Source organism: Carlito syrichta, unplaced genomic scaffold (genome assembly GCF_000164805.1).
Source record: "Carlito syrichta isolate Samal-C Ts95f unplaced genomic scaffold, Tarsius_syrichta-2.0.1 Scaffold316281, whole genome shotgun sequence".
NCBI classification, from domain to species: Eukaryota; Metazoa; Chordata; class Mammalia; order Primates; family Tarsiidae; genus Carlito; species Carlito syrichta.
Genome location: NW_007260377.1, coordinates 2486871 through 2509819, shown reverse-complemented (window position 1 = coordinate 2509819; position 22949 = coordinate 2486871). Strand labels below are relative to the sequence as shown.

Genomic DNA, 22949 nt, shown 5'->3' with positions numbered 1-22949 from the left:
GGGAGACAGTGTGAGACTCCAACTCAAAAAAAAATAAAAAGAAGGGGGAGAGAGGGAAGCCACTTGAATAAATATGTGGATAACAGGGTTATGGAGCAATAATGGAGAAGTTGATAAAGTCCTAGTGAACTTCAGGGAAACTGTTAATTCTAGTTAACCTCTCTAACCTGTTTCCCCATTTTTATAATGGCGACTAATATCAGCACTATCTCATAGTGTTGTTAAAAATACTAAATGACGCAATAAATATGAAATGTTTAGCACGGTGTCTGGCACATGGTGTGAGCTGCTGTCATTATTTTTGGGGAAAAGTGTTATAATGATTATTAGAAGTCAGAGAAAACTCACTGAGCAGTAACATTAGAACTGGGTCTTCAAGAATAGGGAGAGAGAAGAAGAAACAAGAGTCCTGTTTGGAAGGGCAAGAAGCATTTCAAAGCAAAAGGTACAGAATCGGAGAAAGGCATACTGTGAACCTTTGAAGAAAGATGAGTGAAGCAGTTGCTAGAACAGATAGCATGATGGAAGATGGCTCTCATCTGCAAAGAACCATGTACTCTATGCCAGAACGCTTAACTTCATCCTGTGTCTAGTGCACAGTCATTAACAATGTTCAAGCAGCAAAGTTGCATGATCAAATGTATGTTTTTAGGAAGACGGCAGTAACGAGACTAGAGATAGTTAGACCATGATATTATTATTATTATTATTATTATTTGAGTCGGAGTCTCACTCTGTCACCCAGATTGGAGTGCAGTGGCCGCTCCCGGCCACCGCAGCCTCGGCCTACTGGGCTCCGGCGATCCTTCCGCCTCAGCCTTCCAAGTAGCTGGAATTACAGGCATGCGCCACCACGCCCGGCTGATTTTTTTTTTGATTTATTGTAGAGATGAGATCTCGCTGCCCAGGCGGGTCTCGAACCCGCGGGCTCAGGCAATCCACTCACCTCAGCCTCCCAAAGGCGCGGGATTACAGGCTGAGCCACCGAGCCCGGCCAGAATCATTTCAACTGAAAGCAAAGAGGCAAAGTTCATAGGGCCACCTCATTCATCACTCTGCAAGCAGTGGACATTCGTTTTCCCTAGACTTATCAAAAGTCCTCATATAGTACTTAGCTGTCCAAAGCCCTTTACTGGCTAGTTTCAATTAACCCTGAAGTAAACTATTCCCTCTCCTCAAGTTCAGTGTGACCACTGTTTGTTAAATGTTAATATAAAGTAATCTGACTATTTGATTAAAGTAATTTATTCAGAGGTGTGATGTTCAAATAATCCTACCTAAATTAAGCCTGAAGTTACTAAGAGCAAGTGGAAATAAGAAACTTGTCAGACAAACAGGGAACATGCAGTCTCATTTCTGAAATGTTGCTAAATCCCATTTCACACCTAAAAATCACAAGATGAAAGCCACTAGATTATTTTGATGGTCCTAACTTAAATTTTACCAAACTAAGTCACAATAATGAATATTAGGAATAGAAAATTAGCATTTATCACTGCAGTTCCTGAATATGCATTCACTTCTGATCTGCAGAACACAATTTGAAAAATCTTGATACAAAGTGATAATAAATAAGTTACTCACACTTCTATATTTCACAATGTATTCCAAAATGGGAGCCCCTCCATCATCCTGCTTGGTGATGCTGAGTTTAAAGCTCTTCCCACTGCTTGGCTGTCCATGTATGGATGGAGGACTTGGTTCACCTAGATAAGCAATACAACATTTCTTCATTTGCATACATTTCAGATACCTAAAGAAACTGCATTTTAATAATGTAGTCAAAATATACGATGTTATCTGGAATTTAACATTTGATATTTGTCCTTTGTTGTGATATAACTTCTGATTCTCTTTTTCCCCATCCAAGAAACAGCAACGTTTATAAAACTAGAATTATGATGCCAAAATTATGAAACCTCAGGAACAAATATATAATTTATATTGATGTGCAAATGCTCTAGAAAAAGTACTGCATTGTTCAAATGTAAAAATTTCTCTTATTACCAATCATTTTCAATCCCATTTCTTTTCTTAATGTAAATTTACTTTATAATGCCTTGTAAACATTTAATGTAAACATGCTAACATATTAATATGTATAGATTATGCATCTATCAAAAACGATAATGACTTGCAATTCCTTAACTGCTTTAATAAGCACTTTATTTGCAAGATGTATATTTGAATAAAACTTGTAGTATTCAGTTTTATAGTCCTGTGTTTCAATATTTTATTTTCTCCTTGCTTTATAAACATACATGCTTTTTGATACTATTCTTCAACAAAGAGATGACTTTACAACAAAGACGCTTATAATATTTTGAATAGATTCTTATAATATTTTAATATTTTCAGTAGAATCTATTGAAGTGTAAGAATTTCTACATGAAGAAATTCCACCACTTCTTGAGGACTTGGATGGGAGCTCCCTGCTGTGTGCCACTGATGCTTGGACATCTACTGGCATCTGTCTGTTTCTGCTTCCTCCAATTCTCTCTGGATATAGATACAAATATTTATATGGATAGGAACATGGTAAAACTAAGAATCTCTCACACAAACTTTATTTATAATGTTCAAAAAAAGTGTAATACTAATTGTTCTCAGAGAAATGCCAAGGCAAACAAAGCACAATAAACTGAGCAGGATCTTATACTACCTATATAGTAGAACATAGGATTTTACGTCTCAATAGGTTATTTTATTTCTAAAATGGTTTTGATAACCTTAAGCAAGCAAGTAGTGTGTTTGAGGAAAGTCACATCATTAAAAAAATATATGACCTATCCAAAGATGATGGCATAGCCAGTCAGACTGCATGAATCTCTCTGAGTGAGTGAGTGTATGGATGAATTTGCATGTGTGTCTGAGTGACTGACTGAGTGGGGACTTGTTTGGCCAGGGATCTGGTGAAGTGGCTGGTGCTGCAGTCATTCTGCTTGGATCCTAGCACTTCCCAAAGCACAGAAGCTGAGTGCCATTTTCTAAAATCAACAAAGCTTTTCCTGGGAAGAAGCTGCTGGAGGAACTGCCATACCCATCACCACAGTGCCAGATGGGACACTGGCAGTAAGGATTGCAGAGGGAGCACAACGATGGAGCCAAAGGCAGAGTTCAGAATAAGCACAGGAGACAGGCACCCTGGTCTTGGACTTGCTGACACTGCTACCAGCACCAGGCTAGCCTGTGATGCCCTGCCACTGGGACCAGAGATCCTGAGACTGTGGCACTTGCTGGGGAGAAAGCTATCTTGCCCAACCTCATTGTGGCAATAATAGCCGTTTGTAGAGAAACTGAGCAGTCACTCTAAAGCCTGCACAGAGAAGTGCTCCAGGGGGGATGTAATGGAACAGCACACTTACGTCTTAAGACCAGGTGGCAATCTCTGCATCACTTCGGGAATGCTCTCCACAAACTCACAGAGGATCACCCCAGTGCACAAGTTCTGGTGGTTAACAGCAGATGCAGAGTCCCAGACGATCTACAAAATCCCACCCCCGATCCTGAACCATCTGCTGTGCGACAGTTGCATACAGCATATCTGACTGAGAAGGAGACTGATGAGTACCTAGCTGATTACCACCCCCAGGTCTCTACAACAGGTACAAGAGACAAGGAGGGCAAGTTAGAGGCCATAGGTCCCATTCCCCTGCCACCAACTGGATGCTGTGGGAGCTGTGACTATGCTGGGAGAGGAAGTAATGGGAAGAGAACCTGGGAGATGCTGAGTCAAGTTTCCCACCTCCACTCCTAAACACACCAGCTATAAACTGCAGGCAGCGGGGGGGTGAAGATTCTAACTTCTCAAGTTTCAACAGCAAGAGGGAAACTGCTGTTACAGACCTGCAGTGGCAAAACTCACCACAAGAGAGAGCACCTCCCTCCCCCAAAGAGGTATACTAAAGTTGAGAAATCTCTACCAACAGCATTTTTGGGTTTTGGTTTTTGTTGCTGTTTTCTCTTTTTTAAATTATTTGTTTGTTTGCTTCTTTTTGTTTTGTTTTGTTTGTTTTCTGGCTGGTTTTCTCTTTCCTTTCTTCCTTCTTTCTCTTGTTGTTCTTTCTCTGTGTTGTTTTTTATTTTCTCTCTTTCTTCTTCTTTCCCTTTGTACTCTCCTTCATCCCTCTCTTTTCTCTCTTATACCCTGTCTTGGACTCAAGGGCTGCACAAGTGTATCCATTGTAAAGTCATATTGTGTGGCTATGGAGAGTGAATTCCAGCTGATCCATTTATCAGATAGCATTCATTGTGACCTGACAATAGGAACTGAATCCTTGCAGCCCCTCCCCCACTACACAGTAAGTGCTCAAAATTGTAGAGATATAGCACAACACCCCATTCCAATCCTATTTCACAACTGAACAAACCTAGAGGCCTGGTTCAGGGAACATCAGAAGATAGAGCAAATATCAGAAGTGATTGATTCGTCATTCCCCACTAAACAATGGAATTAAAGAGTAAGATAAGAGAACTACTACAAATGAAGAAAAATCAACAAAAAAACCACTGGTAACCTTCAAGGTCCTAACAGAGTCAGTGCCTGTAAATACAGATATTGGAGTACAAGCAATGGCCGTCTCCAAAAATGACAGTACCCAGAAGGTACTCACAGAGATCTGATAATCGTTGGATAGAATGAATAAAAATCAAGAATTTCAAGGGCTAAAGGTACATGAAATTGCAACAGAGTTGGACAGATTCACGAAAGCAAATTTAGAAATAACAGAAATAAAGAACTCCCTCCAAGAAATAAATAAAAAAACTGACAAGCAAGAGATGCTGAATTGACCAAGCAGAAGAAAAGAAAGAATATCAGAGCTGGAAGACCAAAATATGGAATTAACATAATCTATCAAAATATAGAACAAAAAAGAAAGAAGAAACTCTCCAAGAATATGCAATTATATCAGGATGCCAATCCTACATCCGATTGGCATACCTGAGGAAGAAAGAGAAATGAAAACACCTTGGAACAAACATTGAGTGAGGTGATTCAAGAAAACTTTTCTCATCTGCCCAGAGAGATAACTATCAAAGCACAAGAGATTCAGAGAAACCCTGAAGACATTACACTAGAAGACGAACCCCTAGACACATAGTAATCCACTTGCACGAAGTAGGCATAAAAGGACAAAACCTAAAGGCAGCAAGGGAAAAAGGTCCCTATCTACTGGGGAAGACCAGTCAGAATCACCCCAGACTTAACTGCAGAAACACTACCGGCCAGAGGAATTGAACCCCAATTTGTAGTGTTCTCAAAGATAAGCAATTTCAACCAAGAATCTCCTACCCAGCCAAGGTAAGCATCATCAGCAATGGATAATTAATATCCTTCCCTGACATCCAATCCCTAAGAAAATATGCTGCTTCCACAGCAGCTCTACAGGATATACTTTAAAAAGTGCTGTGAACAGAGAAAAAAGAAGCAAAAGAAAGACCATATACTTCCCAAGATCACAAACAAACACAGAAGCAACGGAAAACACAGTAAACTCATAAAAATGAAAACACACACATACATTAACACAAAAGCTAAAAGAAAACAAAACAGCCTTATTGGAACCTTATGACAGGGCCAGACTCTCACATTTCAATAATTAGCCTAAATATGAATGTACTAAATGCAACACTGAAAAGATATAGATTAAAAAAAAAGCATAACCCAAGAGGTCATGTATGCCTCCAGGAAACACATCTCACTACAAAGGACTCTCACAAACTCAAAGTTAGAAGATAGAAACAAATTTTCAGCTAAAAGATCACAAAAGAAGGCAAGAGTCATGATCTTAATATTAGACAAAACAACATTTAAGCTATCAAAAATTTAAAAAGATATGAAAGAACACTAAATAATGATAACAGGTTCAATCCATGAACAAGAAATATCCATCGTAAACATATATGTACTCAAAATAGAAGCATCAGTTTTTATAAAACAGTTATTAAGTAAACTAAAAAAACGATTTTAACTCTAACACCATCATAGCTTGGGAATTAAACACCCCACTAACAATCCTGATAGATAATTTAGGCAAAAAATCAACAGAGACTAGGACCTCAACTTGAAAGGTGACCAAATGGACTTAATAGATACTTACAGAACACTTCACCCAACTTTCACGAAATATACATTTTACTCATCACCACATGTAACATACTCCAAGATCAACCACATCCTCAAGCATACATCAAGCATAAACAAATTTCAATAAGATTGAAGTTATGTTATGTACCTTCACAGACCACAGTGTATAAAAGTAAATATCACCACCAACAAAATTTCTTCAAAACCTACAAAAGCATAGACACTAAACAGCATGATGCTGAACAACTCCTGGGTCAACACAGAAATGAAAACAGAAAATAAAAGATTACTGGAAACAAATGAAAATGAAATAACCTCTTGCCAAAACCTCTGGGATACCATAAAAGCAATACTAAGAAGGGAGTGTATATCTCTAAGAACACACATCAAGAAAATAGAAATATCACAAGTTAACAGCTCAACAAATCACCAAAGGGAGCTGAAATAGTAAGACCACCAAAACCCTAACTTCACCAGAAGAATCCAGATCACCAAAGTAAAAGCCCAAATATGGGACACAGAAGACACAAATATAGAAAAAAATCAACAAAACAAAAAGTTGGTTCTTTGCAAGCATAAACAAGATTGATGGAACCCTAGCCAGAATGAACAAGACAAAGAGAGAAAAACTCTAAATAAACACAATCAGAAATGCAAAAGAAATACAAAAGATCTCAAAGAAATACAAAGTTTATCAGAGATTTCTATGTACACCTGTATGGAAACAAACTTGATAATCTAAATGAAATGGAGAACATTCTGACATCACACAACCTCCCAAGGTCGAAACAAGAAGAAATTGAAACCCTAAATAGACCAATAACAAACCAGGAAACTGACTTTGTTATAAGAAAATTACCTACAAAAAAAAAAGCCCTGGATCAGATGGCTTTCCAGCAGAATTCTACAAAATATACAAGGAAGAGTTTATACCAATCCTATTGAAAGTATACCAGGCAACTGAGAAAGATGGAACTCTCACCAAATCATTTATGAAGCTAACATCACACTGATACCCAAACCGGGTAAAGATCCAACAAAGAAAGAGAACTACAGGTCAATATCCCTAATGAACATAGTTGCAAAAATTCTCAAAAAGATTCTAGCAAACTGGATCCAATAACACTTCTCAAAAACCATCCATCATGACTAAGTAGGCTTCACCCTGGGATGTAGCACTGGTTCAACATCTACAAGACCATAAATGTAATTAAATACATTGACAGATGTAAAAACAAGAACCACATGTTTATATCATTAGATGCAGAAAAAGCTTTCCATAAAAACCAGCATAAAAACCCTTGCATGCCTAGGCATAGATGGAACATACATCAAAATAGTAAGCACCATCTATGATAAACCCACAGCCAAAATACTGCAAAACAGACAGAAATTGCCAGCATTTGCCCTCAAAACCAGAACAAGACAAGGCTGCCCACTCTCCTCCCTCCAATTCTACATAGTGTTGCAAGTCCCAGCTAGAGCAATCCGACAAGAAAAGAAAATCAGGGGTATCCAAATAAGTTATTCCTCTTTGCTGATTATATGATCCCATACCTTGAAAATCCAAGAGAATCTGTCAAAACTTTATTTGCACTGATAAAGGACTATGTCAATGTCTCAGACTACAAAATAAATGTGTAAAAGACAGTCGCATACTTATACACCATTGACAAACAGGCAGAGAACCAAATATAAAGCACAGTCCCTTTCACAATTGCCACACAGAAAGAAAGAAAGAAAGAAAGAAAGAAAGAAAGAAAGAAAGAAAGAAAGAAAGAAAGAAAGAAAGAAAGAAAGACCTTAGCATCTTCCTAACCAGAGAAGTAAAATACCTTTACAATGGAAACTACAAAACACTGCTCAAAGAAATCAAAGAACATACAAACAAATGGAAAAATATTCCATGATTCATGGATTGGAAGAATCTACATTATTAAGATGATCATCCTACCAAAGGCGCAATCCATAGCAAAGAAACAAAATGGGAGGGATCACACTTCCAGACTTTAAACTTACTATAAGGCTATAATAATCAAAACAGCCTGGGATTGGTAGAAGAACAGGCATATGGACCAATGGGACAGGCTAGAGATTCCAAGAGCAAAACCTAGTTTCTCAACCAATTCATCTTCAATAAAGCCTCCACCAACAACAACTGAGGAGAGGAGAACCTATTCAATAAATAGTACTGAGAAAACTGACCACATGCGGAATTTTGAAACAGAACCCCTACCAATCACCATACACAAAAATCAACTGTAAATGGATCAAAGACCTAAATGCATAACCTCAAGCTATAAAAATCTTGGAAAATGCAGGAGACGCCCTTATGGAAATTGGAATAGGCAAATAATTCCTGATCAAACCCTCGAATTCCCATGCCATAAGAGATAAGATAAACAAAGGAGACTTTATCAAACTGAAAAATTTCTGCAAGGCAGAAGAAACCATCAAGAGAGTGGGGAGACAGTCAAACAAATAGGAAAAAAATATTTGCCAACTGTATATCTGACAAAGGCCTAACATGCAGGGTCTATAACAAACTCAAATGAGCAGAAAGAAAAAAAAAAAAAAACCAGCCCTATTAAAAAGTGGGCAAATGATATAAATAGATACTTCTCAAAAGAAGACATAGGAACAGTCAACTGATACATGAAAAAGTATCACCAGAGAATTTCAAATCACAACCACTCTGAGATATCACCTAACTCAAGTCAGGATGGCCATCATCAATAACTCAAAAAACAACAGCTGCTAGAGAAGATGCAGAGAAAATGGAATATGTAACACATCTACAATGTTAGTGAGAGTATATACTAGTGCAATCTCTGTGGAAAACAGTGTGGCAATTCCTAAAAGTTCTAAAAATAGACCGTTCATACAACCCGGCAATACTCCTTCTGAGAATATACCTGGAGGAACTCAAATCATTCTATAAAAAAGATACCTGCACAGACATGTTTATTGCAATATTATTCACAGTAGCAAAAACATGGAATCAACCATGCTACCCATCAAAAGTGGACTGGATTAACAAAATGTGGTACATACACAATGGAATATTGCACAGTCATAAGGAAGGTCAAAAGTATGGACTTCGCAGCAACCTGGATGGATTTAGAGTCTATAATACTCAGTGATCTATCACAGAAACAAAAAACTGAGTACCACATGTTCTCACTCATAAGCAAATCCTGAACATTTATCATAATAGTGTAAGAAAGGGACTGGCAGTACTGGGAAACTGCCAGGGAATAGAAGGGGTGGATAAATATCAATGAGGGTAATTGATTTCAAACCAGGCAATTTGGGGACCAAAGGGAGGACCAAACTTTACCTGTACTTTGACCACTTATGTACCTAATCCTGAAATGCACCTCACATTCAAAATATATACATACATATGACACAATGGAGTAAGTTCACATGCAAGTTGGTAAAATAAAATAGCCCCATATGGTACAGTCATACAGAGATAGTGAATAGAGAATTTGTGGAGTGATTGCACATTAAAATTAACTAAATTAGTGTACAGATATTATTAAAAAAAACTATATCTAACAAAATATATTTTGGATGAATGAATTAAAACTTCTGTAAAAACCAGTATAAGAACTTCTTAAAAGCATTTAATAATTATGAGGATATCTAAATATTATAAAGTGATACTAGCTCCAATGGTTTAGTATTATTTTTAAATTGTAACTTAGAAATATCTGCATGTTATAAGGGAAAAATTTACTTAATAATTATATTATAATTGCATTACTTTGATATCAGCATTTTAAGATAATTATAAAGCAGGGACTACATTTTCAATAGCAAATATTTTACATATCTATTTGAAATATTTACTTATATACTTAATCTTTACTACATAACAAATTTGTGAGTCTATACTTTCTTTAAAAAATTAGAACAAATTTAGATTCTACTACAGAGAAATAGGTTAAACTAATGGTTTCTAGTCACAATTACAAAATAATGCTTATTCAAAAGGAATAACATCCATAATAATAATTACTAATAGATAGCTATGGCATATTAAGTTCTTTGCATACATAATCTTATTTGAACTTTCAAACAATCCTGAGAAGCAGCTAAAATGCATATTTATTCTTTAAAAAATCCAATATCACTACCTTCAAAGTACTCCTGTGTACAGGTTAGTTTGGCAAATCAACAACAGTACACTAAGAGAATAGAAGTGTTCCTTTAGAGGGAAAATCAAAAATAATGACAGAGTCAAAGAGTGGTGGTTCATCATTAATACACTTAGGTGATTCATGAACCAATGAATGAAGGGTAAGTCTAAAGGTAGGAGGAAATAAAGTTGGAAGGGATATCTAGAGTTTTACTGAGAAAAGCAAGCAATGATTTTGGACTGATCTAAAGGGACCCTGGGAACTATCACAAGCAGAGCAATCAACTCAGAGTGGACAGTTCTATGGAAAAAGGAAGCAGCACCCTCAAAGTATAGATCAACCTCTTGGTGCAGAGAACTCTGTAGGAGTTGGTAGAGTCAGTGTGAGGATAGCAGGCAGGCAAAGATGTATCTGGGTGGAAGGTTGGTAGATGAAGAATGGATTTTAAGCAGAGAAGAGATGGATCTCTAAATGTTTGTAAAGTCACTCAAGAATCATTTTGGAGGATGGGTTAGAAGAAGACTAGACTGGAGGTAGCATTATGAGTCAAGATGTACTTGAAGTCATCCTGGTGAAAAAAATAGTGAGGGTCTAAAACATGACAGCAGCATTGCGAAATGGAGCAAAGGAATCCATCTAAAGATCTTATGATAATCAAAAGAGAATTATTGGTTACAAAGGTTGGATCAGGTAATTTATTGTGAGAAATTTGGCTCTCCTAACATGAATAAATACTGGGGAGGAGTGTACACAGATTTTATAACAGTATTTGTTCAGTCACACTCATTAAGTTTTCCCACATTTAATTTGTTTCATTTTTTATAAATGGAGTCCTGCTATCTTGCCCAGGCTTGTCTTGAACTCCTGGCCTCAAGCAATCCTCCCACCTCAGTCTCCTGAGTAGCTAGGATTACAAGCATGAGTCACTATACCTGGCTACTTTTTTCATATTTGTAAATAATTCATTCAGCATAAAGGAAATATAAATCTTTTAAAATTTAATCTTCACTTCTAGGGAATTCAATGGACATACAAAACCCACAACAAGAGGGTTACCAAAACAACACTACAATAGTTCATCTCTGTAGTCAGTGAAGTACTGGATTTATTTGGTGGTTCCCTTTTCTCATTAGCACCTACATAATTTGTGGAATAAGGTCAATAGTAATCCCTCATCACAAGCACAGAATATTGGACACGTTGCACATTTTTCTATTCTCTCACAGAATATAGTCTCCACACTACAATTCAGTTCATCAGATTGTGGAGGAGGATACCTTTGCAATGGGGACAATTTTCTGAGAACAATTTATACTGTGTTTATTATAGTGCACTTTTTCTTTTTTGCCTTGCTCCAAAACAAAGTTATTTTTATAAATCTGAGATGTCACCATCTTCAGAAGCTACTTCAGCAAAGACATAATTCATCTCCAAAAAGTGTTGAAACATCTCACTGCATTTTAAAATTGATTAAATTTGCAAGAGAATAGAATGACAAAGAGAACAAAATAGAGATGATTACTTACGAACTGGCAACGTCTGGAAGATTTCTATTTTACTGTAGTCTCCTTGCCCCTTTCCATTAACAGCTGCAACTCTGATTTCATAAGTTGTATTTGGTTCCAGGTTGCTCAAAACAACCATTGCTAGAAGAAAAATATATATACATATATCTATGTTTAATGCATTTTAATAAGGAAAACAAGTCAACCTATTACAATGCTGAGTGAATAATTCCACTGTAAAGTTTTCTGTGACACCTGAAAACATAGAAAAGTCATATGTGAAAATGATCTGTGGACAGTCCTCTTCTTCACCTCTACTCTAGCTCTCCAACTCTGCACAATAACTTTCAAAGAAGAAAATCAACACTCGTCTGTGATACCTACATTCACAAAGTAGAAAGAAAAACATTTTCTTTTCATCTTTTCAATAGCCAAGAAATAAGAATGGCATGAATAAAACATATTTTCTGTATGTTTTCCAAGTATTTTATCTACTCAAAATAGATTATTTCTATTGAATTTAATAAAGACATGGAATTTGATGTATAGAAGACTGGCCTTCAGTGTAAGATGTTTTAGTCATGTCAAAGAAACATCACAAAGTTGAAAATACAGCAAAACTAGATCATTTTATAATATTAAATCAAATCAAAGTATTTTTATTCCAGCTTGAGGCATTCTCATAACTTATACATTCTCTGAATTTCTTCTTAATTATATACTATAGCAGAACTGGATTCAATAAGACACAAAAGAGGGAAAGATTTTGAAAAGATACACAGCAAATGGTTATTAGAAACATATTCTACATTGCTGGTGGGAATGCAAACTAGTGCAACCTCTTTGGAAGACAGAGTGGCGATATCTGAAAGAACTAAAAATTGACCTTCCATATGACCCAGCAATCCCCCTATTAGGAATATACCCGGAGGAACTCAAGTGATTCTACCAAAAAGATAACCGCAAACACATGTTTGTCGCAGCTCTATTCACAATAGCAAAAACATGGAACCAACCATGCTGCCCATGGAAGCTGGACTGCATAAAAAAAAAAAAAAAAGTGGTACATATACACATTAGACTATTATGCAGCCATAAAGAAGGACAAACATATGGACTTTGCAGCAACTTGGATGGATTTAGAGTCAATCATTCTCAGTGATCTATCACAGAAACAAAGAGCAGAATACCATATGTTCTCACTCATAAGCAGACCTTGAACAATTATCATAATATTATAAGAAAGGGATTGGCAGTTGGGGGAAACTGCCAGGGGATGGAGGGGCATGCCTCATCAACAAGGGTAACTGCACAATGAACGTTTGTGTACCTAACCTGAATTGTACCCCACATTTAAAATTAAAAAAAAAAGAAATGTATCTAGAGTGATGTCAACCCTTGTCATTTTACCCTTGATCATTTTAAATGCAATTGTATATTTCAAATTATTAAATCTTCACAAAGTTGTCCAGAGGAGTTGATAAAATTTCATAGTTGCCACTATCCTTAACTGCAAAATTTTCACTATTGGAAAGAGAAATGTTGTAATGACAATCAAAAGGAAGTTATGTCTGGTTTACAAAATAACTCCAAATCAAATAATTAATTCATAGTAGAAAATATATAAAAATTAAATTATAAGTAATTAGAAACATACACAGGGCTATTGTTTTACACAAACCATCACTGAAAATGATTTACATTCAATAAAATTCTATTTTATTAATATATTATTTCTGATAGTTACATTATGATATAGATTCACTAGATGACAGTTTTCATTCTATATTTTTCAAGGATACCTATATATAAGCTTTAATACTTTTGTTCCATTCTTTTCCTCAATACTCATAATCCCGGTATCTTTTTAGTTTTCTGGATATCAACCATGCATTATTTAACATTGAATTATTTGTAACATTTTAAAAAGTTTTTAAATGCACTGTGGACAAGTTTTCTGTGTCTAAATTGCAGGGATAAAACATATGTAAATTACATAATACCAGGTAAATATTAGTGGTCAAAATTCATAGCCCAGATATCAACCATACTTTATTTAATCTCATGCAGTTTGTTTTAAAACCAACAAAAAAAGATACATTTCCAACTGACAAAATTTACATTGTATTTCTCAATTTCCCTACCTTATAACAAAACTGAATTTGCTTTTGAGAGTACAACACCTTGTCAAAGCCTCAGATTATAATGCATGAGCTTAGATTTAAGGGAATCTGATTGGGAAAAGATCAATTGACATAGAAATATAACTTATTAGAAGCTGCAAGAGTAAATGGCAAAATAAGGCTTGAAATCAATGATTTATGACAGGCTGTTGACGTGGTTCACAAAACCCATATCCAGTTGGTAACCAGGAGTCAATATGCATATAATTTCAGTTCCAGAAAAGAATGTAATTACAACGAGAAGAAGTTAAGTGCATGGACCTGGTCATACAGATTATGGAAAGGAAGAAGGAAATTAAACTAAGAGTTAGTTAAAATGATAATAAGTTGGCATTTTATTGTCCTTAAGAGAAAACGCTTTTGCTCAAAGTCTGCATAACAAGTAAGGTAAGAATTAAAAATTCATATTTTATCAATTTAATCAGTTAAGTAATACAAGAATATTGAAACCAAAGTGAACTAGGCTCATAAACTCCCATGATACAGCTAGTCATATTTCATTAGGGTGAAGGAAAGTATAATGGAACACTGATTGCTTCATCACATATCATTGACTGTCCAAAACCATTTTTTGTCATAAGCCTTGAAAAAATAAATATGCTTTTATAAAACAGACAACTTTGATATGCGATATGACTTTCCATATTTCTGCAATATCAAGATGTAGCAACCATTATTTTAAAAGCATGCAGTAGACTGTAACTTGGCTGTGTGGTTGAGGGCAACTAGTAATGCTTATATTCAACTATTTGTCTTATACAATTTTTTAAAAAGCAACAGAATTTTAAGCACACAATTTCAAATGCAAATAAAATTCTACATAAATCAGAAGTGTGGGGATCATGTTCTAGATATAGTCTCTTCATCTTTTTTGGTTAAAAATGGGTAACAACTAAGCTATCAGAGTACCAGAGCATATATAATAAGAGGAAACAATAAAGTTTGAACTTACAGTAAAGACAACTCTCCCCTCACCAAGGAAAAATAACAACAACAAAACACTCCACCTTAAGGATGTTTGAATTATCCAAATATTTCAGGCTAAAGCACTTTCTGGCTTGGATTGTCAGTGCTCCTCTTTCTCAAACACTTCACAGGGGCTGTGAGGAGCTTTGAGTTCCCACTACCTCTGTCAAGGGAAAATCCATTTCATTAGCCACATTATGATAAATTCAGAATATTAGCTACATTGTGATAAATTCAGAATGGTTTTTCCACATTTCCTACACTTTTCTGTTTTAAGTGTCAAGGTTTTCCCACGCTCTGACTGAGTTTCACATTAGAGCAGTTGGCAGAGGAGAGGAGCAAAGAGGGCATAATGATGACTAAACTGTTATGAGGATGCTGGGCTAACAGGTAATGTGCACAAGGGGAGGTCTTATAGATGACCTTCAAAATTATAGAAAAGAAGTATGAAAGTAAACCTATTGATGCAAGCCTTACAAGGTTTATATACAAGAAGTCAGTGTGTTTTTGAGTTCTGACTATAAACGTTTTGGTACAATAACCCTTCTTTTAAGGCTTATTAATATTATGTGCACAAAAAGATTATTGTGGGAAGTAGAAAGAACTCCATAAAGTGAGACTAAATTAAAGAGAGGAAAAGGAAAAGATACGGGGAGGCAATGCCTGGATCTATAATTTGACCTGCCTTTCTTAAATGAGAGGATATGTATATTAAACCATCTGCAATTTACCGGCATATTACCAAACACAGGGTTTTTAACATCCAAGGTTCGACCAGAAAGCAAACTACCACTTACAAAATGAAAGGCGGTGTACCCTATAATAGAGTTGTACCTCAAATTATGAAGTTGGTTAATAGACTTTCTTTCTCTAAATGTGCCCACAGAATAGAAAAATAGAATCACAAGTTGAGGTGTAGGATGGGTTTTTGCCCTATAATTTATTAGAAATTCAAACTCCAAAATTAGGTGAAAATAGATCTAGATCACAAACTATAAAAGTTTTCTAAGGAAAAATGGTATAAATTAAGATACTTTACAGCTATAGTTATATGGAAATCATAATGCAAATTTTCTGAAAATTATAAATAATCATGAACTTTTCATTGAAATGGCAACAGAAATGAGTTCCATAAAGAACTTGTTTCCCTCACAAAATATGTTTCTGTTTGACTCACATGTTATTGAGTTTTACAAATAACCATTTCTCACCTGGCTATAATTGCGGAAGTATAACAAGACATTGAGATACAATAAAACAATTGCATTTAAACTGGGAAATGACAGAAAAATACAGACTTTTTATATTTTAGAAATTTGGAAATAATCATACTAAAAAGAAAAATTTTAAATTTTCTTCTCTTTTTTACTAGAAAATCGAACTCTATTAAAGTGAACTATACAAAATAAACTTTTGTTTGTTCCTATAATGTACTAAAACTCCCTTCCCTTTGGTTGTTAAGAGAAGCAGGTACTAGAGAACGTTTACAAAACTTGGAATAACAGGAACAAAAACCATTATATTTGGTAACTAATTAGACTGAGAAAAATACCAAAGTAAGATTACATTTAGGGCTGCTACTCAGGGTAAGCAGGAGAGGTCTCACTTGCTGTAAAACTGCTGTATCACTTGCCTAAAATGGACCTGTTCATGTTGTCATGAACTGTGAAACAATTCCGAGAGCTATGAGAAATCATGAAACTTAGCTAGTGTAGAAATGATCATTCAAAATCACACCTGTTGTTAATTTCCTCAGATAAATCAGAAAATACAGTGAAGTCTCTGAAGTTTCCCACCTAAGACTAAGTTTTTGCTCTGTAAACAATTAAATCAAACCCAAACAGGTGTTTTTGTTTTTGTTTTTGTTTAAGAGAGAAAATCCCCTGACTTGTTTCTGCAGGAGTTTGCAACAGGCTTAATGAAAATACATTTTTGCCCAGCACAGTGGACCGCACCTGTAATCCTTGCACTTTGGGAAGTGAAGGTGAGAAGATTGCCTGAGCCCAGAGGTTCTAGGTCAGCCTGGGCAACTTGTTGAGGCCTCATCTCTACAATTTAAAAAAAAAAAAAAAAAATTGCTGGGTGTGGTGGCACACGCCTGTAGTCCCAGCCTACTGGAAAGACTGAGGTGGAAGAATCACCCGAGCCCAGCAGGTCGAGGCTGCAATGGCCATGAGCCTGCGACTGCACTCCAGCCTGAGTGACAGAGTAAGACTCTGACTCAAAAAAAAACAAAAGAAAGTACATTTTTACTGCTTCTATACACAATGTAGAACATTTTAATACTTTGATTCCATTTAAGTTTGCATTTATATGTATAAATTATTTTAAGCCTAAGTAATAACCCTATACACATATATGGATATTTTATACATATATGCCATATTTTCATTATTCATTCATCTATAGAGAGAAATTTAGGATATTTCTATATCTTAGCTGTTATAAATATTGCTGCAATGAACTTGGAAGTACAGATTTCTCTTGGAGATTCTGATTTTATTTTCTGTGAATATATATCCAGAAATGAGATTGCTGGGTCATAAGGATTTTCTACTTTTAACTTTGTGGAGAACTTCTGTACAGAGGTTCCATATGACAATAGTGTACTAGTGTTTCCTATTCTTTACATCCTTGCCAACACTTATCTTTTGTCTTTTTGAAATAGGCATCTTATTAGATGTGAGGTGATATCTCATTGTGGTTTTGATTTGTATTTCTCTGATGGCTGGCGATGTAAAGAACTCTTCATATACCTATCGGTCATTTGTATGTTTCCTTTTGAGAAATGTCTATTTGCCATTTGTATTTATTTATTTATTTTTGCCATTGAGTTGTATTAATTCCTTTTATTTTATGGAAAGTAACCTTTTTAAGGTATAAGGTTTGCAAATATTTTCTCTAATTCTGTAGGTTGCCTTTCTCTCTGGTGATTGTTTCATTGGGCAACTAGAAGTTTTTCAGTTGGTGCAATCCCACTTGTTTAACTTTGCTTTCACTGCCTGTGTTCTGAGTATCATATTCAAAAAATAATTGTCTAGACCGATGTTAAGAAGCTTTTTTTTTTTTTTAACCAATATTTCTGTCTTAGTCTTAAGTCAGGTTGCTGAATGCTCAGAATACCACAGACTAGGTGACTTATAAAGAACATAAATTTATTTGCCACAGTTGTAGAGTCTATAAAGTCTAAGGTCAGGGAGCTAGCATGTTAAGTGTCTAGTGAGGTTCTGCTTTTTGGTCATAGACCTTTTTTCACTTTGTCCTCACACTAAAGAAAGGGCAAAACAGATATCTGGGGTCTCTCTAAAAAGGGCACAAATTCTAGTCATGAGTCCTTCACACACTTTTATGAACTAATCGCATCCCAAGGGTCTTACTTTCAAATACTATCACATCAGGAATACGGTTTCAACATAAAGATTTGAGGGGAACACTAGTATCCAGTCTATAGCATCCTGCCCCTTGCCCCAGGCATCCTAATAACCCCAAAGTCTCAAATAATTTCAGCATCAATTAAAAAATCTGAAGTCTCATCTCCATATCACCCAAATTAAATACGAGTGAACTCAAAGTATGATTCATACTAAGGTAAACTACTCTCCTGCTGGGAACTCAAACAAGTTATACACTTCCATAATACATTGGTGGAATAAGCATAGGATAGGCGTTCCTATTCTATAGGGGAGAAATGGAAAGCAATGACAGGACCTAAGTCTAAAACTCAACAGGGCAAATTCCATTAGCCTAAGTCTGAAGAAGAATCTGCTTTGACTTGATCCTTGGCCCTCTAGTTCCACCCATGGGATGGAGTTTCTAGTTTTTTGATCCAGTGGTACAGCAGTCCCAACCCTAAAGCCTTGTTAAACAAGGGTTGGGCCACCAAGGTTCCAGAAGACTTTGTCCCCGTGGCTTTGCCCCATGCGGGTGCTCTGAGCCTGGTCACTATTCCTGCAGTAGTTCTCTGCCTGGGCCTAGAGCTCTCCAAGGTTGGCAATCTGAGCCTGCAGCTCTGCTCAGAGGCCTATTATTTGAAATCCAAGTGGAGGCAGCCACACTCCCTAGGTCTGTGTACCCTGCACGCTTGAGATAGTATGACAGGAACACAACCAGAGTTTACTAACCAGTGTCCTCTGAAGGGGCGCCCAATATATCTTACACCAAACCATGGCCCATTGGAGCCACACCTGGGACGGTGAGGAGCATGATGCTAGATGACAGGAGCAGAGTCCATGTGTGAGGTGGCACCAGGAGCTCCCGCAGATACCTTTGAAATCTTCCTGTCCTGTAGGCCCTTGAACCCTGGTCCTGTGATGAGAGAGTCAGTTCTAGTAATCTTCAAATCTGCTTTATGGTTAATTCTCCATTGTCTTGAAAAATAACGCATAGCTTCTACTGAGAAGGCTGTTCCATAATAATTTCCATATCAAATGTTCTCTCCTCTATAGTCTCCATGTTCTTTTCCAAACAGTCATTCTCTCTTTGTTTTTACAAATGTATAGGGTGAAAATCTCACAGGTATTTAGGTTCTGCATTCCCTTTGATTAATAATTACATTTTAAGTCACTTCTTTATCTTGTATTTTAACATAAGAAGTCAAGAAAAATCAGACTGCTGCCTCAACATTTTGTTTAGGCATTTCCTTAACCAAGTACTTGATTCCATCACTCACAAGTTCTACCTTACACAAAGCACTAGGACACTGACACAATTCAGACAAGTTCTTTGTCAATTTATAACAAGAATGATCTTTTCTTCACTGCCCAATAACATGTTTTTCATTTGTGTCTGAGACCTCACCAGAGTGAACTTAAAGGTTCTCACCTTTAAGTCTTTAATCCATTACTGTTTACAATTCTATTCGCATTCAGTTCAGTTCTTAGTATTCTCTAAGAAGACTGAGGTTTTCTTCACTGCTCTCCTCTTTTCTTTCTGGGCCCTCACAAAAATTTTCTTTTTGGTCTGTTCAAGGCAATGTAGACCCTTTCTTGCATGTACTTACAACACTTCCAGCTTCTATCCATTAGTCAACTCCAAAGCTTCTTCTTCCTTTTCAAGTGTGCTTGTTAGAGCAGCACCTCTACTTTTTGGGTACCAATTCCTATCTTAGTCCATTCAGGAAGTGATAATAGAATATATTGTACTGGGTGACCTATAAACAATGGAAATTTATTTTTCAAGGTTATGAAGCCTGAGAAGTCAAAAATCAAAGTGTCAGCAGATTTGATGTCTGGTGATTGCCTACTTCCTTGTTTAAAGACATGTTCTCACTTTGTTCTCACACAGCAGTAAGGGCAAGGCCACTCTCTGGAATATCTTTTAGAAGAGCACTAGTCCCGCTCATGAGTGTTCTGTTCTCATGACCTAATCACCTTCCAAAACCCTACCTCCAAATGCCATCATCTGAAGGATTAGGTTTCAACATATGAATTTTGTGGGTACAGTTGTTCTGTAGCAGTTTTCTTCTAGTAGTTTTATGGTTTCAGTTCTCACCTTTAAGTCTTTAAGTCATTTTTACTTGATTTTTACAGACAGTGTAAGATCTTTTAAAATTTTAATTTAAGCTGCTAGAGGACACCAAGTCATTGTCAGAATATTTTACTTAATTATGTGTTCTCATTAGACTAAAAAATGTAAATCCATGTTGATTATCTTCATGAATTCCTAACACTCTAAAATGGATATAATTCAGTAATTTTCCTTATAGTTCACAGGAGCACATTATAATCATAGTAAAAAGGCAAAGAAGAAAGATGCAGAACAAAGTCAAATCAGACTCTCTGTTTAAAAAGAGATCTGATTTTTAGTTTTCTTGTAGAAAAGAGGTCACTTTACCAGCCACTTCTTCATATTATACACTCTGGCCATCTACAATATCATTTTTAAACTACTCAATCAATCAATTTATTTCATCTATCCCATTCAAGATTCCCAGTCACATTTCCAGATAAGAAAGAATGAACTGTTATTGTTTTATCCTTTATATTATCTACTGTGGAATATACCAGACCACATAGAGATTCCATGGGTCTTTTTAGAACATGAGCAAGATTTGATATCAATGCACCAAGTACAACATTGAGCAAGTTTTTGTTTGCTTGGCTTACTTCATTTTAAAAATTTTCTCTCTTTACTTTCAAGTTTTAATATTATTTTAGGGAATACTCAATAATATTTAAAATTTCTTTTTAAAATTTTTCCTTTCTATACTTAGCCCAGAGATCTCCATTTGTACTAATAACTTGCTTGTTATGTATAATGAAATTCAGGTTATAAAAATACACTACTCTCGCAAGGTATTTAGAAATGTGTATGTTCCTTTCTACCACTTTTTGTTGCTTAATACTAATTTATTTCATTTTCATCTAACTTTAAATGTTTAAAATACATAAATATGAATGTTTGCCATCATTTTCAGATCCTAAAACAAATGGCAAATAATAATTCAGACATTGTAACAACTTGCATTTTAAAGCTCAAAGAACTAATGTTCATAAATTAAAATTTCAGTTCATTATATTTACATAATATATTGACATCTATTATATTTCAGGATATAAATTACTGCAATCAAAAAGTGTAAAAAGAATTAAATGATCTTATTCGAATAACTTTTGATTTGTTATATTCTGGCTATATTTAATCAACAGTAAGACAAATAAAATAAGTTTAAAAAAAAATTTTAAGCTGAACATGTTCCCTTTAAAAAAACATTGATTGAGTGGAAAAATTATGTTGGGATTTGGAGTAGAAATCATGTGATGAAATTGTTGTACTAATTTATAATGTTAGATATAAAAAACGTTATAATCTTCTTTTATGACAATCACTTGTGTTTAGTAAGGTTCAATAAAATACAAAGGAAAACAAATGACTAATCCTAATTGCTCTCCTTAGGCAAATTTGTGATAATTTCTCCTTGTATCTAGAGAAGGAAAATATATACTAAGTCTATGAAAATGCAAATAATGGTACTCACCTGCTTAAAGACTAAAGCAAGTACAATCTGTTTCTATTATATAATTATTTTTCTATTTATTAAGAAATTTGAATATTGAATACTTGTTACCTGCTATAAAACCACAGAGCAGGTGTTTTATCCTTAAAGCTGTGATGTTTTTAAGGCTGCTAGTATTTAAGCATTTGTAAAGGCTAAAACTTATATTCAGCAAAAGCCATTTGTGTATCAAAATTTTTGAAACTATCATGGTTTTTCACCTAGTACCACAGTGTTTACCATTAATGAGATTATCATCTTTTGGAACAGTGAAAAATTCAGGAAATTAAAATTATTTTTAAAGTGTAATACATATTCTTTTGAACATAGTCATATATGAGCTACATGACATGGGTTCATGTTTAAAACTGCACCCATTTATATAAGGTAGAGATAGTAACACTTTGAAGAATAAATTTATACCCGAAATTCACCATAAAGAATAATACAAACTAGTGGAGAAAACAGCTGATGGAATGTGAGATTTAAAAATATTAATTTAATTTATCTGATTTAGACAAGTTGGCAGAAAATAAGACACCAATAGCTTCACTTATATTTACACATACATAAGTTAGCATGAAAGATTAAGGAAGAATTATTTTGTTATTTTATTATACTACATTGAACAGTGTTTGGCACACTTTAAGTACTAGTTGTTTAATGCATGAAAAATTTGATGTCACTCTGTAATTTTGTGTTTAACACAGAAAAAACATGATTTCTGTGTGTGTCTGTGTGGTGGTCATATTTCCACAAAGTTGCATCAGTAAATTCACGGAGTGCTGGTAGGGATTCTGGAATGGAAAGTCATAACTTATCTTCATTATACTGTTTTAAAAATCAAGAAGAATATCCACAGTATGCTGAATTATTGTCACTGTAGACCTCTATATTTCTTAGAATCAAAACACTGTACCAAAGAAAGAAACCAAAAAAAAAAAAAAAAAACCTAACTATAGACATCACTTTATGTTCCTTCTCTCTCTCTCTCTCTCTCTCTCTCTCTCTCTCTATATATATATATATATATATATATATATATATATATCTTTTTTTTTTTTT

At 35.2% G+C, this 22949-nt stretch overlaps 1 protein-coding gene across 2 annotated transcripts in view; it reads right to left on the bottom strand.

Moving 5' to 3' along the window:
• NCAM2 (neural cell adhesion molecule 2) overlaps window positions 1–22949 on the bottom strand; it is a 562051-nt gene that overhangs the window by 58852 nt on the left and 480250 nt on the right. For both annotated transcript variants that reach the window (XM_021706993.1, XM_008074038.2), the window contains 2 exons: window positions 11763–11882; window positions 1585–1706 (listed from right to left, as the gene is read on the bottom strand). In XM_021706993.1, the coding sequence (XP_021562668.1) occupies window positions 1585–1706; window positions 11763–11882 (242 nt within the window). The remainder of the gene's footprint in view (window positions 1–1584; window positions 1707–11762; window positions 11883–22949) is intronic.